Here is a 26,433-nt window from a genome sequence, read left to right as displayed (position 1 = left end):
ATAAATTACTCCTCATTTGAGTCTTAAATTGGTGCCCCCTTAATTCTGAGACAATGCCATCTGGTCCTGGACTTTTCCAAGGGGGGAAGCAGCCTCTCAGAATTTGCCTTGTCAAGTCCCTTAAGAATACAACATGTCTCAATGAGATTACCTCCTATTCTTCTAAACTCCAATGAATACAGTCCAAACCTGTTTAGCTTTTGCTCATAAGGCATATGATTAATACTGGGAATCATTTTAGTGAACCTCCTCTGAATTAGTCCAATGAAATAATATTTTTCCCAAATTTTGGAGACCAAAATTGCTCATGGTACTCTTGATGTGGTCTTACCAGTACCTTGTACAGTTGCAGTCAGACTTCCCTAATTTTATACTCCAACCCCCTTGAAATATGGGTCAATACTCCATTAGCCTTCCTGAATACCTGCTACACCTGTGTGCTAGTTTTCTATGTTTCATGCACAAGTACCTCCAAATCCCTTTAGGTTCTATTAATTTCTTTTGGATACAATTGGAATTCTAATACGATGTGCTTAAATTTGATTTGTAGTGTGAGGATCAATGATAGAAACTCAAAGCCTGCACTCCTCTTCACAGATGCTACTAATTTCTATTTCCAGCATTTCCACTTAATTTCACATTTTTGCTTCATTTCATAAGAATTGTAAATACTAAGGAAACTTCTGAAGATTGCAGAAATCTAAAATAAAAACAGAATAAGCTCCAAATTTTATGGTTGAGTAACAAATGTGGAGAGAAAACTCAGTTAACATTTCAAGACAATCAGATTAATTCTAAAAGGTCATTGACTGGAAATTTTAACTGTCCTTCTCCACAGATGCTATCTGAGCAACCTGAGTATTTCCAGAATTTTCTGCTTTTGTATTTTATAAACATATTTTTATCCAGTACAACAGTAACATCAATTTATTGAAATTTTTCAGCTGAATATAACTATGAATTTGAACTAGCGAGCAATCAATGCAGACATTCAATTAATTCTAAATAAACTTTGTCTAAATCTATTATTTGTTTTGCGGACTTCCTAACATAAATCCCGTTTTACAACACATTACTTTATACACGATTAAAGCATCTTTAATTATAATTTTAGACAAAAAATTCAACATTCTAAATATAAAGTTAACTCTCTACCAAAGAGTTTGCAAACACTTTAAAAGTCATTTTGAAATCTCTTTATCAATCAAATTTAAATAATAAACAAATAAATATTCCGTGCCTCGTCTGTGCTCAATTATTTTTCAGCTATTTATTAAAATCTTAATTCACATACACTGCTTTTTGTAACGAAGGAGTTAATCAGCTATTGCAAATAAATTTTCAGAAGTCACAAACATCCGTCATATTATTTATTGAAAAGGAAAAATATATGAACCTGTTCTAGGACATGACAAACGAGGTATCACAGGTCTGGGGCGTCACATGTAAACAAAATACTGATGCAGTTTTTCGCATTTTCAAAGATTTAACCTCAATCAGTAATAGCAACAAGGATGTTGATCATAACAATGGTGCAAGATACTTCAGCGATTAAAAATTTGAAGTAACAGACGAAATTACGTGGAAGGACTATATTTAAAGTTGAAAGGGGAGAAATACATTTCCTCCAGAAACACAAATACCTCCACATATCCACAACACAACCCGGTCACAGGCTAACAGCCAATCACGTCAGCCTTCCTTATCACCTGCCCTAGAACCAATATGGCCTCCGTCAACTGAATATGGCAGTGTTCGGTTCGGCCCGCCCCTGGGCTCTCTGATTGGCTAGATGACGTCAACAACACCGCCGATGATTTCGAGGCAGTTTCGTTCTCCGCTTTACGATTGGTCAGCGGCACGCCAATCAAAAACAAACCCCGACATTTCCGCTCAACAGTATTACCAACTCAATTTGTGTGTTTTGGAGCGCGCGAGGGAGGTGGCGACAGTTGGTGGCTCCCTTTTTTTAAAAAAAAGCGTCTGTGTTTTTAAATGTAAAGCCACGATCAATCTTGAGCGATTTCAGCCCATTGGGGAAAAAAAATCATCGTCATTGTTGTTGCGGGAGGCGCCTGTTGGCCTGTCTGTTGATGGACGCGCAGAGAACGGCGGCGAGTGAAGGCGACAGCGGCAGGTTGCGGGGATTGACAGCGTATTAGTCAGCTCAAGCTCCGAGGAGGAGGAGGAGGAGGAGGAGGGGACGACCAACAGCCACTCCCCAGGGAGTGGGGAGGGAGGGGAGGTGGAGGCGGCAGCGGTGCTGAGCAGGCCTCGAGGGGGCTAGAGGACAGAGCTCCGGCCCGTACCGTCAACACTAACTTCATTCACCGTATCATCGACTTCACTTTCTTAAAAAAAACGTATAATTCTCCCCACTCCTCTTCACCCACCCTATCCTTTCCCTTTAAAGTAACGTAGGGTTACTTTAAATCCGATATTGGATCGAATTCACAAACGCGCAGCTCATCGCCTGCTGCCGCTAATTTGCCTGCCGGCGTGATCGCCAGTGTGTTTTCAAGAAGATGTCGGCAGCGGCGGCGGTGGTGACAGCGGCGGAAAAAGTGGATGGTTTCACCAGGAAATCCGTGCGGAAAGCGGCCAGGCAGAAGAGGTCGCAAGGATCGTCGCAGTTCAGGAGTCGGAGCAGCCCGGTCGAGATCCTGCTTCTACCGCCCCTCAAAGGTACCTAGATCGTTGGGCTATCCTTGTTGGTTTAAGCATACAGCAGTCAGAGCCTTCCCAATGGGATCCATCAAAATGTGCAGTTTCCGTCACCACAATACACGCATCAAAATGTTCGGGTTTGGAGTTTACCCAACGTTCACGCAATGAAATATCAAGGTTTAAAAATGCCAGTACTAATCAGTCTGGAGATTCAGATATTCTCCCTCAACACCAGCCACGCATCAAAATCCCGAGTTTTGGAGATATCGCTCTCGATCTCCATCTCTTCTCCCCTACCCCACCCCGTAACTGACCCGTCAAAGTACTGAGCTTTAGAAATCACATCTCTTCGAGTATCTAGATTCAAAGATCACCCCCTACTCGCCCATCGAAGTACAGATGTCTTGTAGTCACACGTTATATCCATATTCATCTGAAAGGTGAGGTTAAGAACTCCAGAGATCACCTTGTCACAAATCAAACTGTCCGATTTTGAACAGCAGCGAATTGAGAGACCAACGAAAACATCGGCCATTAAAATTCAGATATCATTCTCATTCATCCGTGAAAATGTTGAAGTTTAGGCATCGCGCATTCACCCAGCAACAGAGACCACACACTCTAGTCCTGTATTCCCATTTGCTGACAGCTGTTTAATCATGTGCCCACCAATACGAATATCAACGTTTAGAAACTTGCACATTATTTACGTCATTTTTAAAAATCATTTAGCAATAACGTCCGCCCTCTTCTTACTCATCAAAATTTATCCTTTGCAAGTATGCAATTTAGATTATTTTTCAATATGCCACACTATTAGCACAAGAGTGAATGTGTTATTTCAACTCTATAAAAGTAAAACTGTTCAAAGGTGATTGTGCTACTCACAATTATTGGGCTTGACGTTCGATTAATTTAACTCCAATCAACTTGACTGATACCAAGGGTCACAATTTATTATGAAAAAATATTATGATTTTGAGGCTTGATACCTTGAAGTAGTATGGTAACTCTTCACTCAGGTACTCCAACCCTTCACCCCTCTAGTCCTCAGTAGTATTGAAGTTCAGGAAATGTATTCCTTGCTCTTAATGTGGTATTGAAAGTCACTGATTTTTTTCCACTTTCTCCCACCTCTACTTTTAATTTTAAGCTTGCTTTTTGTAGACAAGGAGTTGATATAGTGTTAGTTCATCTGTGAAGATCCAGTGATTTGAAAGATTTGGCTTCTTTGAAATAAACTTCATCTAGCAATCTTCAATAACGAATTCATTAACCTTTATGTTCTTTATATTCAAATGTATATTTCAAGAGCTATCGAAAGGTGTTGGGGTTTCACTTTATGATGTGCTCTCTTCAGAGTGTCTCATATCCAAATATGTACATGGCAGAATTGATTAATTGTCTTTAGTTTGTTATTTCTCATTCTGTTCATTGTGTTGAGCCATTTGATGCATATTAGTTTTCTTTAAGTAGTTGGAAGCAACATAGTTTCACTATACAGGTGAAAGTTCAGTGTAGTGGAATTTTAAAAAGTCACTATAGTGCATTATTACCTTATTAATTTTCATTCAGTTTTACAAAATTCATTATCATATATGGCATTGTCACTGACTGTACCTATTTTGCTCGAATTGTAAATTTTGAAGTGGGACATTTATTTACAACACAAGTACAGCATGTTCTACTTGGTTTCAATGGGTGGGGTGGAAAACCATTTTAAGTTTCCAAAAATGCAACTTAAATCGATTAAATTTAGACAAGCAGAGTGCTGATGGAATAACAGCATTTTACCGTGGTAGTCAATTATAACTGCAATGTAATAGAAGTTAATTCATCATGTTGTAATTTCAAGTAAAGCAGGTTGTATGTTTCCGAGTTCTATACTCATTAACTTGGCGTGGGTGAACTTTCACACCTCATTTTTGGTTTCCGTTTTCCTATGATTGAATCATCCTACAAAATTCCTTTTTTGTTATGTATTTGCATTGAAGTTGCGACAGTAACAGTGCCGTAGCAAACATTCTGATAATACATTCATCATGTTAATCTGTTTGGCTTTTCTATCATAAGTCTCTTGGTCTCTGATCACCTGTCCTATACTTCTATCGATTTAATAACTACCTCTTTGACCAAGTCTTTTGTTATCTGACATCATATTTCCTTATGTGACCAGTGTCAAATTGTTGTTCTACAATGGTCGTGTGAAGTGCCTGGAGATGTTTCAGAATGTTCAAGGTTCTATACAAATGTAAGTTGTTGGTGTTCTAATACAGCCTGTACCACCTGCTTTCACCTTTTTCAGGGTTCCTATCCTTTGTAGTGCAGCAGAGCATTAATCAGTTTTGAAGAAGTTTCCCCCCTCAAATTCTTTCCAAACTTTATTTCCCAATTTCAAAATCCTTAAAGCTCATCTCTTCAACCTCCATTAATAGTTGGTTCCGAAGCTCTTGTCTCGTTGCTTAGCATTGATTTTCGCTCTGTAATATGAGGTATTTATTATTTCAAAGGCATTGCATAAGTGCTAGTAATTTCAAATGATTCCTATTTCCCATTTGAAATTTAAAATGTATTATGATTTACTGGTTTTACATTCAAATAATTTTGATGTCTAAATACCATAAATATATTCATCTTAATTTTACGCTTGAAACATTTGAGTAATTAATAGTGTACTCTGAACATACGTGCAGCACCTGCAGTTACAACAATAAGTTTGCATAAAAAAAGCCATGGAATATATCTGAGACAAAAATGCATGGCAATCAATATTGTACACTCGTAGTAGCTTATGTGAATGTTTCACACCGGATAAATAGATTTTAACAATATTATTCTATACTGGGTATTATGCATGCCATTAACAATTACTGTATCACTGGCATATAGAATTGTAATTAATAAAATTGTCTTTAATGTGGTGAAACAGCCTAAAGATCTTAGACTATTTATGTTTCCCTCCAGTTAACATTGTTTCAAGTACAGTTCTGTTTGCATTGTAATACTATGTACATTGATTGATTGATTAATTTGTTCTGTATTTAAGTTTCTGAAGTAGAGAAGTTACCTTGTTCTGTAAGACAGTATTTTTGTTAATCAATGTTCTTTCATTAAATGGTAGTCTTCAAGTTTATTCAGTTGCTTTAAAAATTTTCTTGTATTTGTTGTTGTGGGAGTTGGAATTGCTATTCCTAGTAGGAACATGTAGCTGTAGTTCTTACCACTTTCAGTAGGGAGAAAGTTAATAATGAAAAGTTTGTAAAAAAAATTCCCTTTGCTATTAAATTCTTTAAATTATTTAGGCCAAATAATTGAAGTAATATATACCCTTGTTCTAACTTAGAGATTTGTCAATGACTTTGAACCACCTGATGAAGGAGCAGCGCTCCGAAAGCTAGTGCATCCAAATAAACCTGGTGTTGTCATTTTTAACTTTGTATACCCCAGCGTCTCCAAGTCTTAAAAGAGTCGTAATTGAACTAAGCAATCCGTTAAGAATGTTAACTTCATATTTAAAAGTATTTTTGATTTTTTTTTTGTGAATGTAGCAGTTGTTGTCCAAACTTGACAGAAATTTTCTTCTTTCCTCTGATATTTCTTCTCTGGCTTTCTCTTGCTTGTACTTGTAGTCATTAACTCCTGCGTGGCTCTCACTCTCTTGGTGTCCTGGGTACTTTCTCAGTCCAGAAAATGTACGCATGCTTGTTGTAAAAATTCCACTTTCCTAGCTTTCACCTCCTAAGTCCCTTGGGTATGTGCTCTTCCCCATCTCTCGGGGGCCCTGTGTACACATTCCAATAGACTTGCACAATCCTTGCATCTGCAGATCCTTCCATTTTATAGCCTTTTCCCATCCAAATAACTCATGCATGTACTCCCAGCCCATGTCTCTAGTGCATTTGCCATCCAATCTCTCCATGTTTTCCCATTCCCTTTCTCTTCTATATCCACTGCTCCCAGCACCAGCTTCACCATCTCTTGTTGCATGCATTTTCCCATCCCCCTGTCCAGATTCTTCTTTTCTGTCATTACAGTTTGCTTGTCTAGGCTACTCCATCAACAGCTTTCTCATCCCTGATCGTGCAAGCTCCTTGAAAGTATACTCCATGTCTCCTATACGCTGTCCAGGTATCCTGTTACGTCCAGATGTCCTGTTACATCCAATTTCCTAACTCCCGTGATGTGTTGTTCGTGCTCAATCTAATGTTTCTAGAGTGTAGTTCTGTTGACTTGTGTACCCCTGTTGCACTTGTCCCTTCTTTGTTTACAAGCCCTGCAAGTTCCAATCGTCCTGTACACACAGGTCCTTCCTATTGGAACGATGTTGTGAAACTTGAAAGGGTTCAGAAAAGATTAACAAGGATGTTGCCAGGGTTGGAGGATTTGAGTTATAGGGAGAGGCTGAACAGGCTGGGGCTGTTTTCCCTGGAGTGTGGAAGACTGAGGTGTGATATTATAGAGGTTGATTAAAATCATGAGGGGCATGGATAGGATAAATAGACAAGGTCTTTTCCCTGTGGTGGGTGAGTCCAGAACCAGAGGATATAGGTTTATTGTGAGAGGGGAAAGATATAAAAGGGAGCGAGTGGACAGTTTTTTTTCATGCAGAGGGTGGTGCATGTATGGAATGAGCTACCAGAGGAAGTGGTGGAGGCTGGTACAATTACAATAATTAAAAAGCATCTGGATGCATATATGAATAGGAAGGGTTTGGAGGGATATAGGCCAAGGTCACCCCTCAGCCTCCGAAGCTCCAAAGAAAACAGCCCCAGCCTGTTCAGCCTCTCCTTATAGCTCAAATCCTCCAACCCTGGCAACATTCTTGTAAATCTTTTCTGAACCCTTTCAAGGTTCACAACATCTTTCCGATAGGAAGGACACCAGAATTGCACACAATATTCCAACAGTGGCCTAACCAATGTCCTATACAGCTGCAACATGACCTTCCAACTCCTGTACTCAATACTCTGACCAATAAAGCAAAGCATACCAAACGCCTTCTTCACTATCCTATCTACCTGCGGTTTCTTTGTTCAGCAACACTCTCTAGGACCTTACCATGAAGTGTATAAGTCCTGCTAAGATTTGCTTTCCCAAAATGCAGCACCTCTCATTTATCTGAATTAAACTCCACCTGCCACTTCTCAGCCCATTGGCCTATCTGTTCAAGATCCTTTTGTAATCTACTTCATACATTCTATTGGCCCCTATTTATTTGGGAAGGTCTTGTGGAGAACGTTTTTAGGGAAGTTATAGACATGCAAGACTGATCAAATAACAGTCATGGACGATTTTATTCATGTCCCAGTTTCTGTTTGAATAATTGATGTGCAAGACCGAGAGGGAAGTCTCTTTCTGAAGTATGTTGAGAATTTTTAGAATTGGTCTCATTCCGACCATTATCTTGGGGTCTGGTTTGAGAGAATGAGGTGCTGAAATTATTTAAGTGTTAATAGGGGGATACTTAGAAAGTAATGATCATACTATTATAACATTTAGATTAACTATGAAAAAAAGCAAGGAACCAAATGGAGTAAAAATACATGACTGGAGAAGGGCCAAACTCAGTGCAGTAATAATAGGCCTTTAGTGAGCAAATGGGGTCGAAGTTTCACCTGCCAAACCTATTTTTTGGACAAGTATTGCTATTAGAAATGAGAACATTCAAGTGCAGTAGAGGTACACGTGGGGCAATTGTGGGTCTGGATGATGAAAAAGCTATGAGAATAAGATGTGCAGAAAAAAGGAGCTTGTGATAGATGTCAAGTTGACAATACAAATAAGAACCAGCTGACTGAGGTTCATCTGAGTAATGAGTAAAGGAGTAAGTGAGGCAAAGAGAGATTGAGAAGAAACTACCAGTTAACATGAAGGGGAATCTTAAATGTTTCTTTTGGAGTGTGAAGCTGATTAGGGCCGAAATGTTGTTGCTTTTAGGAGACAGAAAGCATGGCGAAGTACTAAAATGTTATTTTGTTGCTGTGTTTACCAAGAAAGGAGATACTGCCAAAGTTCTAGTGAAGGAAGTGGTGATTGACATGTGTACAGGCAAATAATTAATAGAGGTGGTGTTGGAAAAGCTGGCAGCAATTAAATATAATAACAGCAATTGAGATGCTGTTAAGGAAGCCGAAGGAAGTGTGGATGGAAATTGTGGAGATACTGGCCATTGCAATTTTTTCACTTTTGATCAAAAAGGGATGTAAGGATAAAACACAGGAACATGGGCTGATCAATTTAACTCGGAGGTGTGTAAATCTTTATGAAAGAGAAGCCTGGACAAAACTAATAGTCATTTGGACAAGGGTGAGCTAGTTGTGGAAAGTCAACAAATATTTGTTGAAGACAAATTGTTTGAAGGAATTAAGACAAAATTGACAGAAGAATTGTTTTGCAGAATAATGCAGATTGATAAGTTGCAGAAGAACCAAAAATGCAAAAAATGTTTTTTGCCTGGAGTGCTTAGGATTTAAAATTTCTGAGAAGCTAGTGGAGGTAAATTCATCATGCAGGGTTATGGATGAAGCAGAGGAGTGGGACGATTTGTGTCACTGTTGCTGAGAGCTGGTGAAAACTTGACAGGCTGATTGGTTGACTCCTGTGCTATATGGTCTGACACTACCCATTCAGAAATTTTGTCTTTTGTGCAGCCTCCATTCATAGCAATGGATTGGGACTTGAGAGACTCTGACTCTAAGTTTTTTTTTACTGAATACACAATGACAATTTTCATATTTAAACTGAAAACCAACTCACTTTATTAAGAAGTGAGTTTAACAAATTGTGAGTAAAATAAGCAAAATATTCTAGTAACTTAGTTTTACATTCAAAGCAATAAAAGCATGAAGTCTTCACCTTTTTGGAATAATAGCTTTTGATAATGAACATATGGTCTTCTATGTTAGAAATTAACCCCACACAGCCCTTTGTTGGTCTTTGATTGTGTAGCAATTTGGTGAGAAGGAAAATGAAAAATTAATGCAAAGGAAGGTCAATTTGTTTTCCTTCAGTCAAAGTGAAATTCAAGGGCAGAAGGGCTTTCATATAGATTTACTAGTTTAAATCTTTCATACACCTAGATCGAACTAACATGGTGCATTGTGGATAAGCATTTTTTCCCCTGTGTGAAATAGTTTTGTGCTGGTTAAGTCATCCATGTAAACAGGTTGGACAATTCTCTTTGATTTTCTATTTACATACCAGCCAGGAATGTACACTTTTTTCTCGAGACCTAATGAAGTCAAATCTGCTGTGACATAAAACAATTTTAATTAATTAGCAAGCTGATGGTATGGTAAGATATGCCAAAAACAAATGCAAAAACTCATGTATAGGTCGATCTCATGTATAGGTTTGCCCCTTATTTTGGCCAAAAATCTTGTATTTTCCATACATCTCATGTATAAGTCAACCCTAGTTCTTCACAGGTTAGAGATCAATATTTATGAGTCAGTGTGCCTGCCCATTGCGCTCTGCTCCGGCTTTCCAGTCTGCTGGCTGTAGCACTCTGTTCCAGGTCTTCCAGTCCTCCAGCCATCATGCGGCGCTCCAGGTTTTCAAAATTACTGTAATGGTACGACAGCATAAGGCGATTTGTGCGGTTTCAGTTTTTTTTAAGATTAGATTAGATTCCCTACAGTGTGGAAACAGGCCCTTCGGCCCAACAAGTCCACACCGACCCTCCGTAGAGTAACCCATCCAGACCCATTTCCCTCTGACTAATGCACCTCACACTATGGACAATTTAGCACGGCCAATTCACCTGACCTGCACATTTTTGTGACTGTGGTTGGAAACTGGAGAATCCGGAGGAAACCCACGCAGACACTGGGAGAATGTGCAAACTCCACACAGACGGTCGCCCGAGGCTGGAGTCGAACCTGGGACCCTGGTGCTGTGAGGCAGCAGTGCTAACCACTGAGCCATCGTGCTGCCCCAGTCACTTGCGGTTTAACATGGCCCGAATATATTACAGGCAATGTTCCAGGACCAGGGGACTGCCGGGAATGTAAACTTCCCATTCTACCATAGTGGGCAGATAAATAGTCAATAATGGCCATAATGCTTTTTCCTTTTGTTGTTTATTATTTTATAAGGAGATCTGACTCGTTTGTCCATTTTTTTGACTCCTACCAAGCGTGAATTTCATCCCCTTGAAAACAATACCCTTAAATTAGTCGACCCCCTAATTTTAGCTTTAAAAAAGTCTTCAAAATTCGACCTATACACTATTATACATGGTACAATCTGAAAAAATCTGCAACTGACAGAATTCTGTCACAATTTACTGACAGCTTGCAGTGTTTCACAGTTTCTATGTATATCTTACTAATTAAAATGGACTCAACTTTAACCCTAATGTGGTGGGCAGGTTGTGAGATTGCCAATGCAAGTAGTTGTGGGTTAATTTTATAGTCTAGTAGCATGCATGACGTAGTGACTGTCAGCATAAAAGCAATTTAGTTTATTTGCAGTAACCACAGTTTTGCTGCAATATAAGTTCAGAATGCTGGAAACTGATTCTTCAGTTCAACTTGTCCATGCTGACCAGTTAGTTTTGTCAACTTTGCCTAAAATTTTATTATTTTGTTGAAGACAATCTTAAGGGGGGTACGCAGGCAGTAAATTCTCCAAGTAAAATGTCTTTCAAAGTCTACGGAGTTCTTAATGAAGTCCTCACTAGCTGGTTGACTCTTAGCAGCACATAATTATTAATTTTTAAGTAGACTTGTGTTCAGATATTCTTACAAGTGTAATGAGAATTGTCATTTTTCAGAGGATTATGCTTTTTTTTTGGATTATTCATAAGGGAAGATGGAAGAGATCAGTATAATTCATGATTGCTATTATGCAAAGTTTGAAAATTTAATCCAGCACTGCCTTAAATAGTTTTGCTGTAAAACATTGAATGGGTGTTGGAATTTGTTCTTCCTGTTCTTGTCATAATTAACACACAACTTCGTTCAAATGTACAAAAATGGATTGGCAGATGCTGTGGTGAAGTTTTCAAGAGGATTTTTTAAAAAAAAATCGCAAAAGTGGGCATCACTAGTTGGGCTAGCATTGATTGTTCGTCCCTAATTGCCCTTCAGAAGGTGGTGGTCAGCTGCTGCCTTGAGCAGTTATAGTCACAACAGTGATATAGTTTCAAGTCAGGATGGTGTGTGGCATAAAGGGTTACTTGCAGTTTGTGGTGATCCCATGCATCTGCTGCCATTTTCTTTGAGATTATACATTTGGAAGGTCTCAGGAATGTTTGAGAGTTGTTGCAGAGTATTGCACACGGTTGTTATGGAGTCTGGTGAAAAGAGTAAATGTTGAAGATGTTAAATGGAGTGCCAGTCAAGTGGGTTGCTTTGTTGTAGATAGTGTTTAGTACCTTATGTGTTGTTGGAATTCAATCTGTTTCAGGCAAGTGAAAAGTACTGCATCTCACTCCTGACGTATGCCTTGTAAATGGTGGACTGGATTTGAAAAGTCCAGAATTCTCAACCTCTGACCTGTACTTCCAGCCACTGTATTTATATGGCTGGTCCAATTTAGTTTCTAGTTGATGGTAAATTGTAGGAGTTGGTAGTGGGAGTGAATTCAGCAATTGAAATGCTATTGAATAACAGGGCCATAGTTAAATTGTCTTGTTAGAGATTATCTTTGTCTTTGTCTTTGCCTGGCACTTGTATGGTATGAATGTTACTTGATGGTTATCTCTAGCATTGGGACCTACCATTTTACAGGAGCAGAGGCAGAGGTGAACACCGGAGGGGGGCGAGGGCTGCTGGCAATATATTTGGGCAGCGGCTGAACCCGAGACGTGTCGTGTCTCCCACCTGCCCTCCTCTAACCACAAAGAAAGGACTCTGTGGTGGGTTGATAAGGTAAGTTGGTTGGTTAAAAATTTACTTTGTTTAATCTTCTGTTAATTGGTTAATTGAATAAGACCATAGCAAAGTACTAGAAATTATTAAACTCAAATTTGTATGTATTAATTAACTAGGTGGAGATGGCTGGTCGGTGACGTGCTGTAGCTGTATGTGTGGGGGCTGCTGATCCCATTGTGAATGGCAGTGATTGCATCTGCAGCAAGCGTTGGTTGCTGGAAGAACTCCGACTGAGAGTTGATGATCTGGAATCTGAGCTTCAAATACTGGCACATCTAGTAGAGGGAGAGTTACCTGGACGCTTTGTTTCAGGAGGCAGTCCCACCTGGTAGATTAAGTAATTCAAATTCAGTTAGTGATGAGGGACAACAGGGTGTGATTGTAAGTGAGGTGGGTAGGGGGATCCTGAGTTCAGGAGTACAAGAGCCTCAGCTTTTGACCTTTATCCAACAGGTATGAGATTCTTGCTCCCTTTATGGATTAGGAAAAGGGCTGTGAGGAGGATGAGCTGGAAATGTGTTGCTGGAAAAGCGCAGCAGGTCAGGCAGCATCTAGAGAACAGGAGAATCGACGTTTCGGGCATTAGCCCTTCTTCAGATTCCTGAAGAAGGGCTAATGCCCGAAACGTCGATTCTCCTGTTCCCTAGATGCCGCCTGACCTGCGCTTTTCCAGCAACACATTTCCATCTCTGATCTCCAGCATCTGCAGACCTCACTTTCTCCTGTGAGGAGGATGAGCCAACTAACCATGACACCATAGTGCAGAAGGCGATTCAAGACAGGGGGAGCAAAAAGACAAGTGGGAGTTATAGGGGATTCTATAATAAGGGGAACAGATAGTATCATTTGCAATCCAGGTAGGGAGTCCCGCATAGTATGTTGCCTGTCCGGTGCCAGGATGCAGGACATCTCTGACCTGCTTGAAAGGATACTGGAGCGGGTGGGGGAGGAGCTAGTTGTTGTGGTCGACTCACAACATAGGCAAGGGTAGGATGGAGGACCTGTTTGGGTATTATCAAGCACGAGGAATGAAATTAAGGAACAGGTCCTCAATAATCATAATATCTGGATTACTGCCCGAGCCACATGCAAATTGTCTTAGGAACAAGAAAATTAGGGAAGTAAATACATGGCAAAGGGAATGGTGTGAGAAAAAGAGTTTCCATTTCATGGGGCATTGGCATCAGTTTTGCAGCTAGGGGGAATCTGTACTGATGGGACAGTATCTACCTGAACCAATCTGGAACCAGTGTTCTCACGAAAAGGATAAATAGGGTGGTCATTAGGACTTTAAACGAGTCGGGGCAAAGGGAAAGGGAAAGCAACAGGAAGTGTGGTGATAAATGAAAAGGTAACCAGCAGGTTAGCTTGTATGCAGGAGGGTTTAAGTTCAAGGCAAACTGTGAAAGAAGCAAAAATGAAGGATAACTTAGGAGATATTAGATGTTATGAATCATATGGTAAGAAGGCTAGCCGAAAGGTATTTTACCTGAATGCATTCTTAACAAGGTTGATGAGTAAACAGCACAAAGCATCTTGAACGAATATGATTTTGTAGCCTTCATGGAAAAATGGTTGCAGAATGGTCATGACTGGGAATTAAATATCTAGAGGTATCAGATTATTCGGAAGGACAGACAGGACTGCAAGGGAGGTGGTGTAGCTCTGATATTCAGAGCGGTGCTGAGAGATGGTATACGTTCTATGGAGCATGAGGTTGAATCCATTTGGATGGAAATTAGGAATTCCAAGAAGAAAAAGTCATTGATATGCTTAGTCTATAAGTCACCAAATAATAACATCACATTGGGCTGGGCAATAAATAAGGAAATAACTAATGCTTGCAAAAATGGTATGGCTATTATCATGAGGGATTTTAATCTGCATGTAGCTTGGTCGCACCAGCTTGGTTAGGGTATCCTTGAGGAAGAGTTTGTTGAGTGTATCTGTAGTAGTTTTCTTGAATAGCATGTAATGGAACCAATGAGGAAGCAAGCTATCCTAGATCTGCTCCTATGTAATGAGACTGGAATAATTAATGACTTCATAGTCGGGGATCCTCTTGGAAGGAGTGATCACAGTATGGTTGAATTTAAAATCAGCTGGGTAGTGTGGAGATAAAATCCAATACCAGGGTCCTGTGCTTGAATAAAGGGGACTATGATAGAATGAGGGGGGACCTGGCTAAAGTAGACTGGAAACAGAGACTTTATGATGTGACGGTTGATGAGCAGTGGAGGACCTTCAAAGAAATTTTTCAAAGTGCTCAGCACAAGTACCTTCCAGTGAGGAGGAGGAGGAGTAATCTGCCACGAGTGCCGAAGGAAATAAGGCAGGCTATCAAAGTGAAAGAGAAGGCATACAAAGTGGCCAAAAACAGCAGGAATCTAGAACGTTGGGAATATAAAGACAGATAGCAAAAGTTTCTATAAATATATAAAATGAAGAAGAGTGGCTAAATTAAATGTTCATTCTTTAGAGGATGAGAAGGGGCAAGTTAGTGATGGGGTATGATGAAATGGCTGAGGCATTGAACAGGTACTTTGCATCAGTCTCCACAGCGGAGGATGATAATATCCCAGTAAGTTACGAAGAGATGAAGGTAGGTGAGGACCTGGAAACAATTATTATTATAGAAGAGCTAGTGTTGGGTAAGCTCATGGAGCTAAGGATAAATAAGTCTTCTGGCCCTGATGGAATGCATCCCACTGTACTAAAAGAGATGGCAGGAGAAATAGCAGGTGGACTAACAGTAATTTTCCAAAATCCACTGGACTCCGGGGCAGTCCCAGCAGATTAAAAATAGCAAATTTGGCACCACCATTTAAAAAGTGAAGTAGACAAAAGATGGGGAATTATAGACCAGTGAGCTTAACCTCTGCAGTGGGGAAGATGCTTGAGTCTATTATCAAAGAAGAAATAGCGGGGCATCTTGAAAGAAATTGAACCCATACTGCGACTATATAGTGGGACATGAAGAGCAGGTCATGCTTCACAAATCTTTTTGAAATTCTATGAAGACATTTAAAGCAAGGTGGACAATGGGGACCCAATGGATGTTGTGTGCCTAGATTTCCAAAAGGCCTTTGACAAAGTGCTGCACATGAAGCTGCTACATAAGATAAGGATGCATGGTTTTAGGGGTCGAGTATTAGTGTGGATAGATGATTGGTTGACTGTCATGAAGTGAAGACTGGGGATAAATGAGTGCTATTCTGGCGGGCAGTCAGTGACTGGTGTGCCTTAGGGATCGGCGTTGTGACCACAATTACTTATACAGATGATTTGGAGTTGGGGACCACGTGTATTGTGTCAAAATCTGCCGATGACACTAAGTTGAGTAGCAGAGCAAAGTGTGCAGAGGACTGAAACTTTGCCGTGGGAAATAGATACATTGAGTGCGTGGGCATAGGTCTGGCAGATGGAATACAATGGTAGTAAACGTGAAGTCATACATCTTGATAGGTGTAACAGCAAAATAGATTGGTACTTGAATGATTAAAAGGTTGCAGCATGCTGATGATCTAGCTGTCCTTGTGCAGAATTGCAGAAGGTTGGTCTACAGGTGCAACAAGCAATTAGGAAGCAAATGGAATTTTGTCCCTCATTGCTAAAGGAGTTGAATTTTAAAAGAGAGAGGTAATATTACAGCTGTACAAAGTGCTGGTGGGGCCACACATGGAGTGCTGTGTGCAGATTTGATCTCCTGACTTAAGAAAGGATGTACTGGCACTGGACGGGGTATAGAGGAGGTTCACTACGTTGATTCCAGAGTTGAGGGGGTTGGTTTATGAGGAGAGGCTGAGTAGATTGGGATTATATTCATTGGAATTCAGAATGACAGGGGGATCTTATAGAAACATAGAAAATTACAAAGGGAATTGATAAAATAGAAATGAATAGGATGTTTCCACTGGTAGGTGAAACCAGGTCAAGAGGGCATACCTCCAGATGAGAGGAAGCAGGTTTAGAACTGAACTGAGAAGGAAATTCTCCCCCCCCCCCCCGCGCGGTTTGTTAATCTGTGGAATTCCTTGCCCAGGGAATTAGTTGATGCTACTTCAGTAATCGCTCTTAAAGCTAAGGTAGACACTTTTTTGAAAAATAAAGGAATTAAGGGTTATAGTGAAAACATGGGTAACCGGAGATGAGTCTTATTGAGTGGCAGAGCAGGCTCGTAGTGCTGGACGGCCTACTCTTGCTCCTTGTTCTTATGTTCTTAGAAGCCTAAGCCAGAATTTGTCCAGGTATTCCTGCTGTTGAACTGCTTAAATATCTGAGAAATTAAAGTGGTGTTGGACATTGTGCAGTCATCAGTGTCCATTCCTGCTTCAGACCTTGTAATGGAGGGAAAGGAATTAATGAAGCAATTAAAGCTGATTGGAGCTAGGACACTTCCATGAGGAACTAGGGACTCTTATGGCACCTATCTTTGAGCCTTGGTTCAAGTTCCACATGCTCTGCACAGGTTGATTTAAGAATAGCTACCTTTGTAATAGGAACCTTTGCAGAAATGTTCTGTGGCTGAGACAATTGACCTCCCACTCACACTCCTCTTCCTTTGTACTGGGTATGACTGCAGCCAGTGGAAGGTTTTACCCAGGTTCCCATTGACTCCAGTTTTGTTAGGGCTCCATGATGCCATATTGAGTCAGATGCTCTCGTGATGTCAAGGGCAATCACCTTCACTTTCCTACTTTAGTTAAATTGTTTCTCTCATTCTGTGGACCATGAGCAAATTTTACAAAGTTGAGCTTTGCCACACCAGTGAATATTTCAGGAGGGGGAAAAATAATTCAAATATGTTGATCATTTAAATGAGTATTGCATAAAAATGGCTATTCAGAAGTGCCAAGTTGCAGATCTAACTAATAAAGACTATTTCTTCCCTTTTTGATTTGGAGATGCCAGTAAAATCGACGTTTCGGGCAAAAACCCTTCATCAGGAATAAAGAGGGCTTTTGCCCGAAACGTCGATTTTACTGCTCCTCGGATGCTGCCTGAACTGCTGTGCCCTTCCAGCACCACTGATCCAGAATCTGGTTTCCAGCATCTGCAGTCATTGTTTTTACCTGGGGTGTACAAAGTTTAAAAAGCATACAACTCCAGTTATAGTCCAACAGTCCAACAGATTTAATTGGAAGCACTGCTCCTTCATCAGGTGGTCTTCCCTTTTAGTTTTATAAGCAAAGCTAGATAGGGAAAATGACTGATTCCCAAGTCCTAGTCACTAGAAAGCAGGAGGAATCCGTCAAAGGAGTTGAGTTTAACTGACACTGATCTCTGTTCACCTCTGGGTACTCTCAAAATTTTAATAAAGGTGGAGGTGGGGTTGGTTTGATGTGTTCAGCCCAATCCACTTCCCTCACCCACCACTCTAGTTACTTTCCAGCTTTGAGAGGTTTGTTAATTAATATCTTCGAGGAGAAAGATCAATGGTTATGAAGGGAGATGTCCCTGGAATTTGATTGGCAATTTATTCAGGACCTTCCAATCAGCTAATCACCAATGCTGCAGGCAAACTGAATGTGGTCATGAAAAGATGTTCAGTCCTAAAAGTATTTGGGGAAGTAAAACAATTTCTGGAAAAGGAAATTGCATTCTTTCTCCTACAGACCGGTATTCATTCACTGCATGGCCACTCCTAATCAAAGGCCTGAAGCTAACCCTTCTCCTACCGTTGACAACCTGATTTTTTCGCCCTCAATCACAGGTGACTGTTAACCTGTTACCTTCCCCACCATTGCCTGACTCACTCCCCCGTGTTCTAGTGCTTACTCAATGTGCTCCCCCCATTCAAGCCAACTCTCAGTCTCCTCTTCAAGACAATGTATAATTGAAACCCTCTCACTCACTCATTGATTTGGCTTCAGACCTCAGGCTCCATTAAACCAATTCCATCCTTTGTTTGCTGTTGTTCCAATGAAACACACTTTCTCTGTTGCATTTGGGGGTTCACTGGTGAGTTCCTTACAAAACCTACTAAGATTTATGTCAAACAATGGCCTGGCATGCTGCACAGGACCCTTTAGATGCCCATATCCTGGCTTGCAAGCTGCCTACTGAAAAACCTGTATTAGAGTGTCCCCAAGACTGCCTATAGTTAGATTTCATTTTCTGCTCAAATGAACTAATCATAACAGAATTTTTAAAAAATTCTGATTTAGTTTTAGTGATGTTGAAGAATCGTCTTGTTATCACAGCTAAGTAATGAAAACATAATGTTGTGGAATGAATGGGAATAAGAGTATTTAAATTATTTTGTTATAAACTCAATGGGTTTCAAAGCAATGCAGATTAAATCTATTATGCACAGTTATGCTGAATTTTATGCAGCCTTTGATCAGGCAGACAATCAATGGGTCAGTTCACAGACTGTTCAATCAATGTTCATCAATAATCTCAACAATTATCAACAGTTCATTTGACCTAAAACCACAGCAGTTGTGGAATGCATTAATTTCCTGGACACCACTGTACTTAAATTGACACAAGACCACAAATGTAAGTGAACAACAAATGATTTTTTTCTAAGAAATAAGCACCTACTTCTACACACACAACCAGCATCCTAAACATAACTTCTGCACACTAATGAGGTCATACAAATGCAATTCTGTTGCCTATGTGCAAAGCTGGAAGATTTTTAACCACGATTATTACTGCATTTAAGACCTCAACCTCAATGTAATTCGAGAAACACACTCTTCATTACAGTCGCGCTCACTGCATTTTTTGTCATGTTCTAACTCCTGAACATTTGTCGTCTTCAGCTAGAGTCCTGCTGCTGCTCTCTGCCTTGCAGTTTGCTCTTTTCCCTTCCCTTTTTGCTGCCATCTCCATCTTCCCCACAGCCATGGTTGCACCCGTAATGATATTTTCCAGGGCATTTGGGAGCTTTAGAAGATTATGAGCATGCACTTGTCTATTTTGAGCCTTGTACCCCACCACTGAGGTTAAATTGTGTAGCCTGTAATTGCTGGTCTTGTATTTACACCCTTGTTCAGAAAAGGTTGCAATATTTGCAATTCTCCAATCCTATTGTATGTAACCTCTCCAGCGAGTTTATGAAAGATTGGAAAATCATGTTCAATACTACCATAATTTTCACTCTAACCTTCCTCCATGTTGTTGAATGCATTACACCCAGTCCTGGTGTCATGTTAATATTGTACCTAATATCACTCCTTGTCTTAGACTATCAGGTTTAAACCACTGAAGCGTGTGAACTACCTCCTCTGCCTGTGACCTAGACAGCGTATTCTTCCTTGTGAAGGCAAGTGCTAAGTATATTTCAAATCTCTTTAATTTCTCAAACACGCTACATGTGTAAATATTCTTTTTGGTTCTTTGTTAGACTAACAGAGTCATACAGCACAGAAACAGGCCCTTCAGTCCAACTTGTGCATGCTGACCAGCTTTCCGAAATGAACTAATCCCATTTGCCTGTGTTTGGCCCATGTATCCATGTAACTGTCCAAATGTCTTTTCAATGATGTAATTGAAAATCCACTTTCACTGGCAGCTCATTCCATATGCACACCACCCTGTGTGGAAAAACCTGCCTCTCGGGTTCCTTTTAAATTTCTCCACTCTCAGCTTAAAACATATGCTGTCTAGGTTTGGACTCCCTTACCCTTGGGAAAAGACATTGGCTCTTCATCCTATCCATGCTCCTCATGATTTTATACATCTTTATAAGGTCACCCCTCAGTCCTCAACACTCCAGGAAAAAAAGTGTCCCAGCCGATCCAGCCTCTCCTTTTCATTCAAACTTCCCAGTCTCTGTAACATCTTTGTAAATCTTTTTTGTACCCTTTCCACTTTAAGAACATCCTTCCTGTAGCAGTACTCCAAATGATATACCAACTGCTGTACGCAATGCTCTGACTGCCAAACACTGCCTTCATCATCCTGTCTACCTGCAATTCCCCTTTCAAGGAACTATGTACCTTCGCCCCACATTTCTCTTTACAGCTTATGCTTTTATCACTCTTTTACTACTTAAGTGCATACAGTAGATTTTGGATGCTCTGTTTGTTAGCTGCTTTTACTTTACAGTTCCCCTCTGTACCTTCTATGTTCAGCCTAGTACCTGTACTCTTTATCAACTTGACATTGGTCAGAAGTATGCTTATCCTGATTCATCTGAATCACTTTTTTTCTTTTGCCATCCGGGGAGCTCTGGATTTCTTTGTCTTTATTCCTGGAATATTCCTGAAATGCATTGCTGGAATGTATTTCAAGTGTGCTCAAACTATCTCCTCTTCAAAAGCAGCTCATTGTTTCGTGCATTTATTTGGCAGCTTTGATTCCAATTTATCTGAATCAGGTGTATTTTTTACCTAATTAAGTTAGCTTTTCCAAGTTAATTATTTTTGCCCTAGATTCTCCCTTGACTTTTCCATAGTCAATCTAATGTTATGATGTAGTTGATACAGTGATCATAGTATGTAATGCTATTCTCATTTTGAAGAAAGAGGTGTAGCAAAGCCTCCTTTCCTGTTGGACTGGGAGCATTCTCTGATCAAAAATTCTTCTGAAAATACTGTAGAAACTCTTTGCTCTCTCTCTACTATTCCAGTTTATATTTGTGTAATTCAACTCTGCTATTGTAAGTATTTAATTCTTGCACTTCTTCTGTATAATTATCTTGCCAATGTTTTCTGCTCGGATTTTCCTATTAGTTGGTAGTCTGTACACTATACCAAGCAATGCAATTGCACCTTTTTGTTCCTTAGTTACAGCAAAGTAGATCATGTCCTTGACTTTTTTTGGACATTCTCGCTCTCCAGTGTTCTCCTCATTCATACTGACACCCCTCTCTCTTTCCTTGCTGACCTTTCTTGAATACCTCACATCCAAGAAAATGTAACATCTAATTCTACCCTTCTTTGAACCAGATCTCCATTACAGCTACCATAATATCATTCCATGTAGCTATATTGGTCTGCAACTCAACAGTCTCATGTAACACACTCCATGCATTCACGTATATGCACAGTCAAGCTGATTTAGACCACTATTTTTGCTCTTACTCAGAACCCACTTAATAGATTAGTATTTCCTGTTCTAACACTGTATATTTACCCAGGTAGTCTGTGCACTTTGATATTCTTCTTCAATATTGCTTCCTAGTTCCCACATTCTTGCCAATTTAGTTTAAACACTCCCAAATATTGCTAGCAAATCACCCAAGAGGAAATTAGTCATTGGTCCTAGAGCTTGTCCCAGGAAGCTCACCATGCTACACCATCTTTGTAGCCATGTATTCATCTGCATTATTCTCCTGTTTCTATACTTGCAAGTGGCACCAGAAATAATTCGGAGTTGCTCCTTGTTAAGGTCTATTGATTAATTTGCTACTAAGCTCCATAAATTCTGACTTCTGGACCATATCCCTTCCACATAACCCATGCTGTTGATAGCACCGTGGACCATTACTGCTAGTTGTTTGCCCTCTCTCCTTGGGATGCTTGCAGCCATTCATTTAGAACATAGAACATTACAGCGCAGTATAGGCCCTTCGGCCCTTGATGTTGCGCCGACCTGTCATACCAATCTGAAGCCCATCTAACCTACACTATTCCATGCATGTCCATATGCTTGTCCAATGATGACTTAAATGTGCTTAAAGTTGGCGAATCGATGACTGTTGCAGGCAAAGCATTCCATACCCTTACTACTCTGAGGAAAGAAACTACTTCTGACATCTGTCCTCTATCTATCACCCCTCAATTTAAAGCTATGCCCCCTCGTGCTCGCTGTCACCATACTTGGAAAAAGGCTCTCCCTGTCCACGCTATCTAACCCTCTGATTATCTTATATGTCTCTATTAAGTCACCTCTCAACCTTCTTTCTAACAAAAATAGCCTCAAGTCCCTCAGCCTTTCCTCGTAAGGTCCCTCCATACCAGGCAACATCCTAGTAAATCTCCTCTGCACCCTTTCCAAAGCTTCCACATCCTCTTTATAATGCGGTGACCAGAACTGTACACAATACTCCAAGTGCGGCTGCACCAGAGTTTTGTGCATCTGCCACATAACCTCATGGTTCCGGAACTCGATCCCCCTATTAATAAAAGCTAAAACACTGTATGCCGCCTTAACAACCCTGTCAACCTGGGTGGCAACTTTCAAGGATCTGTGTACATGGACACAGACATCTCCCTGCTCATCTACATGACCAAGAATCCTACCATTCGCCCAGTACTTTGCATTCCGGTTACTCCGACCAAAGTGAATCACCTCACACTTGTCCGCATTAAACTCCATTTGCCAACTCTCAGCCCAGCTCTGCAACTTATCTGTGTCTCTTTGTAACCTACAACATCCTTGTCACTATCCACAACTCCACCGATCTTGGTGTCGTCTGCAAATTTACAAACCCACCCTTCTAAGCCCTCATCCAGGTCGTTTATAAAAATGACGAACAGCCGTGGACACAACACTGACCCTTGTGGCACACCACGAGTAACTGGACTCCAGGATGAACATTTCCCTTCAACCCACCACCCTCTGTCTTCTTTCAGCAAGCCAATATTTGATCCAAACTGCTATATCTCCCACAATACTCCGCATTTTGTACAATAACTTACTATGTGGAACCTTATTGAACTCCTTGCTGAAATCCATATACACCACGTCAACCGGTTTACTCTCATCTACCTGTTTGGTCACCTTCTCAAAGAACTCATTAAGGTTTGTGAGGCACTACCTACCCTTCAAAAACCGTGCTGACTATCCCTAATCAAATGATTCTTTTTCTAGATGATTATAATCCTATTTCTTACAACCTTTTCCAACACTTTACCAACAACTGAAGTAAGGCTCACTGGTCTATAATTACCAGGATTGTCTCTGCTCCCCTTCTTGAACATGGGAACCACATTTGCTATCCTCCAATCTTCTGGCACTATTCCTGTAGACAATGACGATTTAAAGATCAATGCCAAAGGCTCGGCAATCTCTTCCCTGGTTTCCCAGAGGATCCTAGGATAAATCCCATCCAGCCCAGGGACTTATCTATTTCCACACTCTGCAGGATTTCTAATACCGCTTCCTTGTGAACCTCAATCCCGCCTAGTCGAGTAGCCTGTATCTCAGTATTCCTTTACTCCTGACAGCAGGGTGGTAATATATTACATTGACTTTTGGATTGTGGTCAGTGAAACACTTGTTAGCCTAAAAGCCAAATCTCCCATTAGAATTGCTCATTCAATCTATGTTGTGATTCTATGTACAGCTGAATCAAATGTGGTGCCTTGGGCCTGACCGGCTGCACTCTACAAACGTGCAATGACTTTCATCACTGTTAATTTACTTCAGATCCAAAATCACAAGCTGCACTGACCATACATCCTCGTATATCTAATGCAACAAAGAACTGTGGATGCTGGACATATGAAACAAAAACAAAAATTGCTGGTGAAACTCCGTTCTGGCAGCATTTGTGGGGAGAAAGCAAACTTAATGTTTTGAGTCGGCTGTTTTCACCAGTCGTCATAGTGGGTAGGAAAAAGTAGTATTTGTGCTGAAGACTGGTGGGATGGGAGAAGAGGTGAGCCTTCGTTGGAGACGAATTCCAGAGAGAGAGAGATGTGAAAGGGGTAAGCGTACGAGGGGATTATTGATTGGCCTGGACAAGAGAAGCTGAATAAGTCATAATGAGATCTGAGTAGGAGACAATGGATTTGCTTTGCTGGAAGCAACTCATGCCATGTGATAGGAATGAGAATGGATTGGCTGTGTTGGAAGCAACCTATGTCATGACCAGACCTGGGTGTCGGTTTGGCTGAAAAGCATAGAAGGATGGAATCAAGTTCTAAAGTTATTGAATTCATTTAGCAGTTTTTGAGAAGATTTGTAGCTCAGGTTGATGGTAAGTGCGTAAGTTAGTTCAGCTGAGCTTGAAGGTTTGTTTTCAGATGTTTTGTCGCCATACTAGGTGACATAATCAGTGAGAGTCTTGAGTGAAGCGCTGGTGGTATGTCCTGCTTCTCTATTTATAGGTCTTGGATTCTTAAGGTGGGTGATATCATTTTTGGTTCTTTTTTTCAAGGGAAGGTAGACCGGGTTTAAATTGATAGGTTTATTGATGGAATTCTGGTTAGACTGCCATGTCTCGTGTGTCTTCGTTTTGCCTGTCCGAGGATGTGCATCTTGTCCCAGTTAAAGAAAAACCTTGCACTCAAGATAAATTAGATAAGCTCATACAAAAATATATTTCATAAAAGAAAGATATTGTTAAACTTAGAGTCATAGAGATGTACAGCACGAAAACAGACCCTTTGGTCCAACTCGTCCATGCCAACCAGATATCATAAATTAGTCTAGTCCCATTTGTCAAGACTTGGCCCATATTCCTCTAAACCCTTCCTAATAATGTACCCATCCAGATGCCTTTTGAATGTTGTAATTGTACCAGCCTCCACTGCTTCCTCTGGCAGTTCATTCCTTGCACACACCACACTCTACGTGAAAAGGTTGCCCCTTCGGTCCCTTTCAAATGTTTACCCTCTCACCTTAAACCTATGCCCTCTAGTTTTGGACTCCTGTACCCTAGGAAGAAGACTATATGGCTATTCAGGATCAGTGGTGCTGGAAGAGCACAGCAATTCAGGCAGCATCCGAGGACAGGCAAAATCGACGTTTCGGGCAAAAGCCCTTCATCAGGAATAAAGGCAGAGAGCCTGAAGCGTGGAGAGATAAGCTAGAGGAGGGTGGGGGTGGGGAGAGAGTGGCATAGAGTACAATAGGTCAGTGGGGAAGGAGATGAAGGTGATAAGTTAGGGAGGAGAGGGGGGAGTGGATAGGTGGAAAAGGAGCTGGGCAGATCGGACAAGTCCGGACAGGTCAGGGGACCGAGTTTCTGGAGGTTAGAAGCTAGGATGAGGTGGGGGAAGGGGAAATGAGGAAACTGTTAAAATCCACATTGATGCCCTGGGGTTGAAGTGTTCCAAGGCGGAAGATGAGGCGTTCGCATAAACCAAATCATCCGCCGACATTTCCGCCACCTCCAAACAGACCCCACCACCAGGGATATATTTCCCTCCCCACCCCTCTCCGCCTCCAAACAGACCCCACCACCAGGGATATATTTCCCTCCCCACCCCTCTCCGCCTCCAAACAGACCCCACCACCAGGGATATATTTCCCTCCCCACCCCTCTCCGCCTCCAAACAGACCCCACCACCAGGGATATATTTCCCTCCCCACCCCTCTCCGCCTCCAAACAGACCCCACCACCAGGGATATATTTCCCTCCCCACCCCTCTCCGCCTCCAAACAGACCCCACCACCAGGGATATATTTCCCTCCCCACCCCTCTCCGCCTTCCGCAAAGACCGTTCCCCCCGTGACTACCTGGTCAGGTCCACGCCCCCCTACGACCCACCCCCCCATCCTGGCACTTTCCCCTGCCACCGCAGGAACTGTAAAACCAGCGCCCACACCTCCTCCCTCACCTCCATCCAAGGACCTAAAGGAGCCTTCCACATCCATCAAAGTTTTACCAGCACATCCACTAATATCATCTATTGTATCCGTTGCTCCCGATGCGGCCTCCTCTACATTGGGGAAATTGGGCGCCGCCTAGCAGAGCGCTTTAGGGAACATCTCAGAGACACCCGCATCAATCAACCAAATCGCCCAGTGGCTCAACATTTCAACTCCCCCTCCCACTCTGCCGAGGATATGGAGGTGCTGGGCCTCCTCCACCGCCGCTCCCTCACCACCAGACGCCTGGAGGAAGAACGCCTCATCTTCCGCCTCGGAACACTTCAACCACAGGGCATCAATGTGGATTTCAACAGCTTCCTCATTTCCCCTTCCCCCACCTCAACCTAATTCCAAACTTCCAGCTCAGCACTGTCCCCATGACTTGTCC

At 41.3% G+C, this 26,433-nt stretch overlaps 1 protein-coding gene across 1 annotated transcript in view; it reads left to right on the top strand.

The window, feature by feature from the left end:
- Positions 1-1,341: 1,341 nt before the first annotated feature.
- ppp2r5a (protein phosphatase 2, regulatory subunit B', alpha isoform) overlaps positions 1,342-26,433 on the top strand; it is a 164,095-nt gene continuing 139,003 nt past the window's right edge. Inside the window, exon 1 of the mRNA XM_043695865.1 lies at positions 1,342-2,685. Within this exon, the coding sequence (XP_043551800.1) occupies positions 2,526-2,685 (160 nt within the window). The 5' untranslated portion in view covers positions 1,342-2,525. The remainder of the gene's footprint in view (positions 2,686-26,433) is intronic.

The sequence above is a fragment of the Chiloscyllium plagiosum genome, chromosome 9 (assembly GCF_004010195.1).
Source record: "Chiloscyllium plagiosum isolate BGI_BamShark_2017 chromosome 9, ASM401019v2, whole genome shotgun sequence".
Taxonomy (NCBI): domain Eukaryota; kingdom Metazoa; phylum Chordata; class Chondrichthyes; order Orectolobiformes; family Hemiscylliidae; genus Chiloscyllium; species Chiloscyllium plagiosum.
The sequence above is the reverse complement of the archived record's forward strand: the minus strand, read 5'-3'. Positions and strand labels throughout refer to the sequence as shown.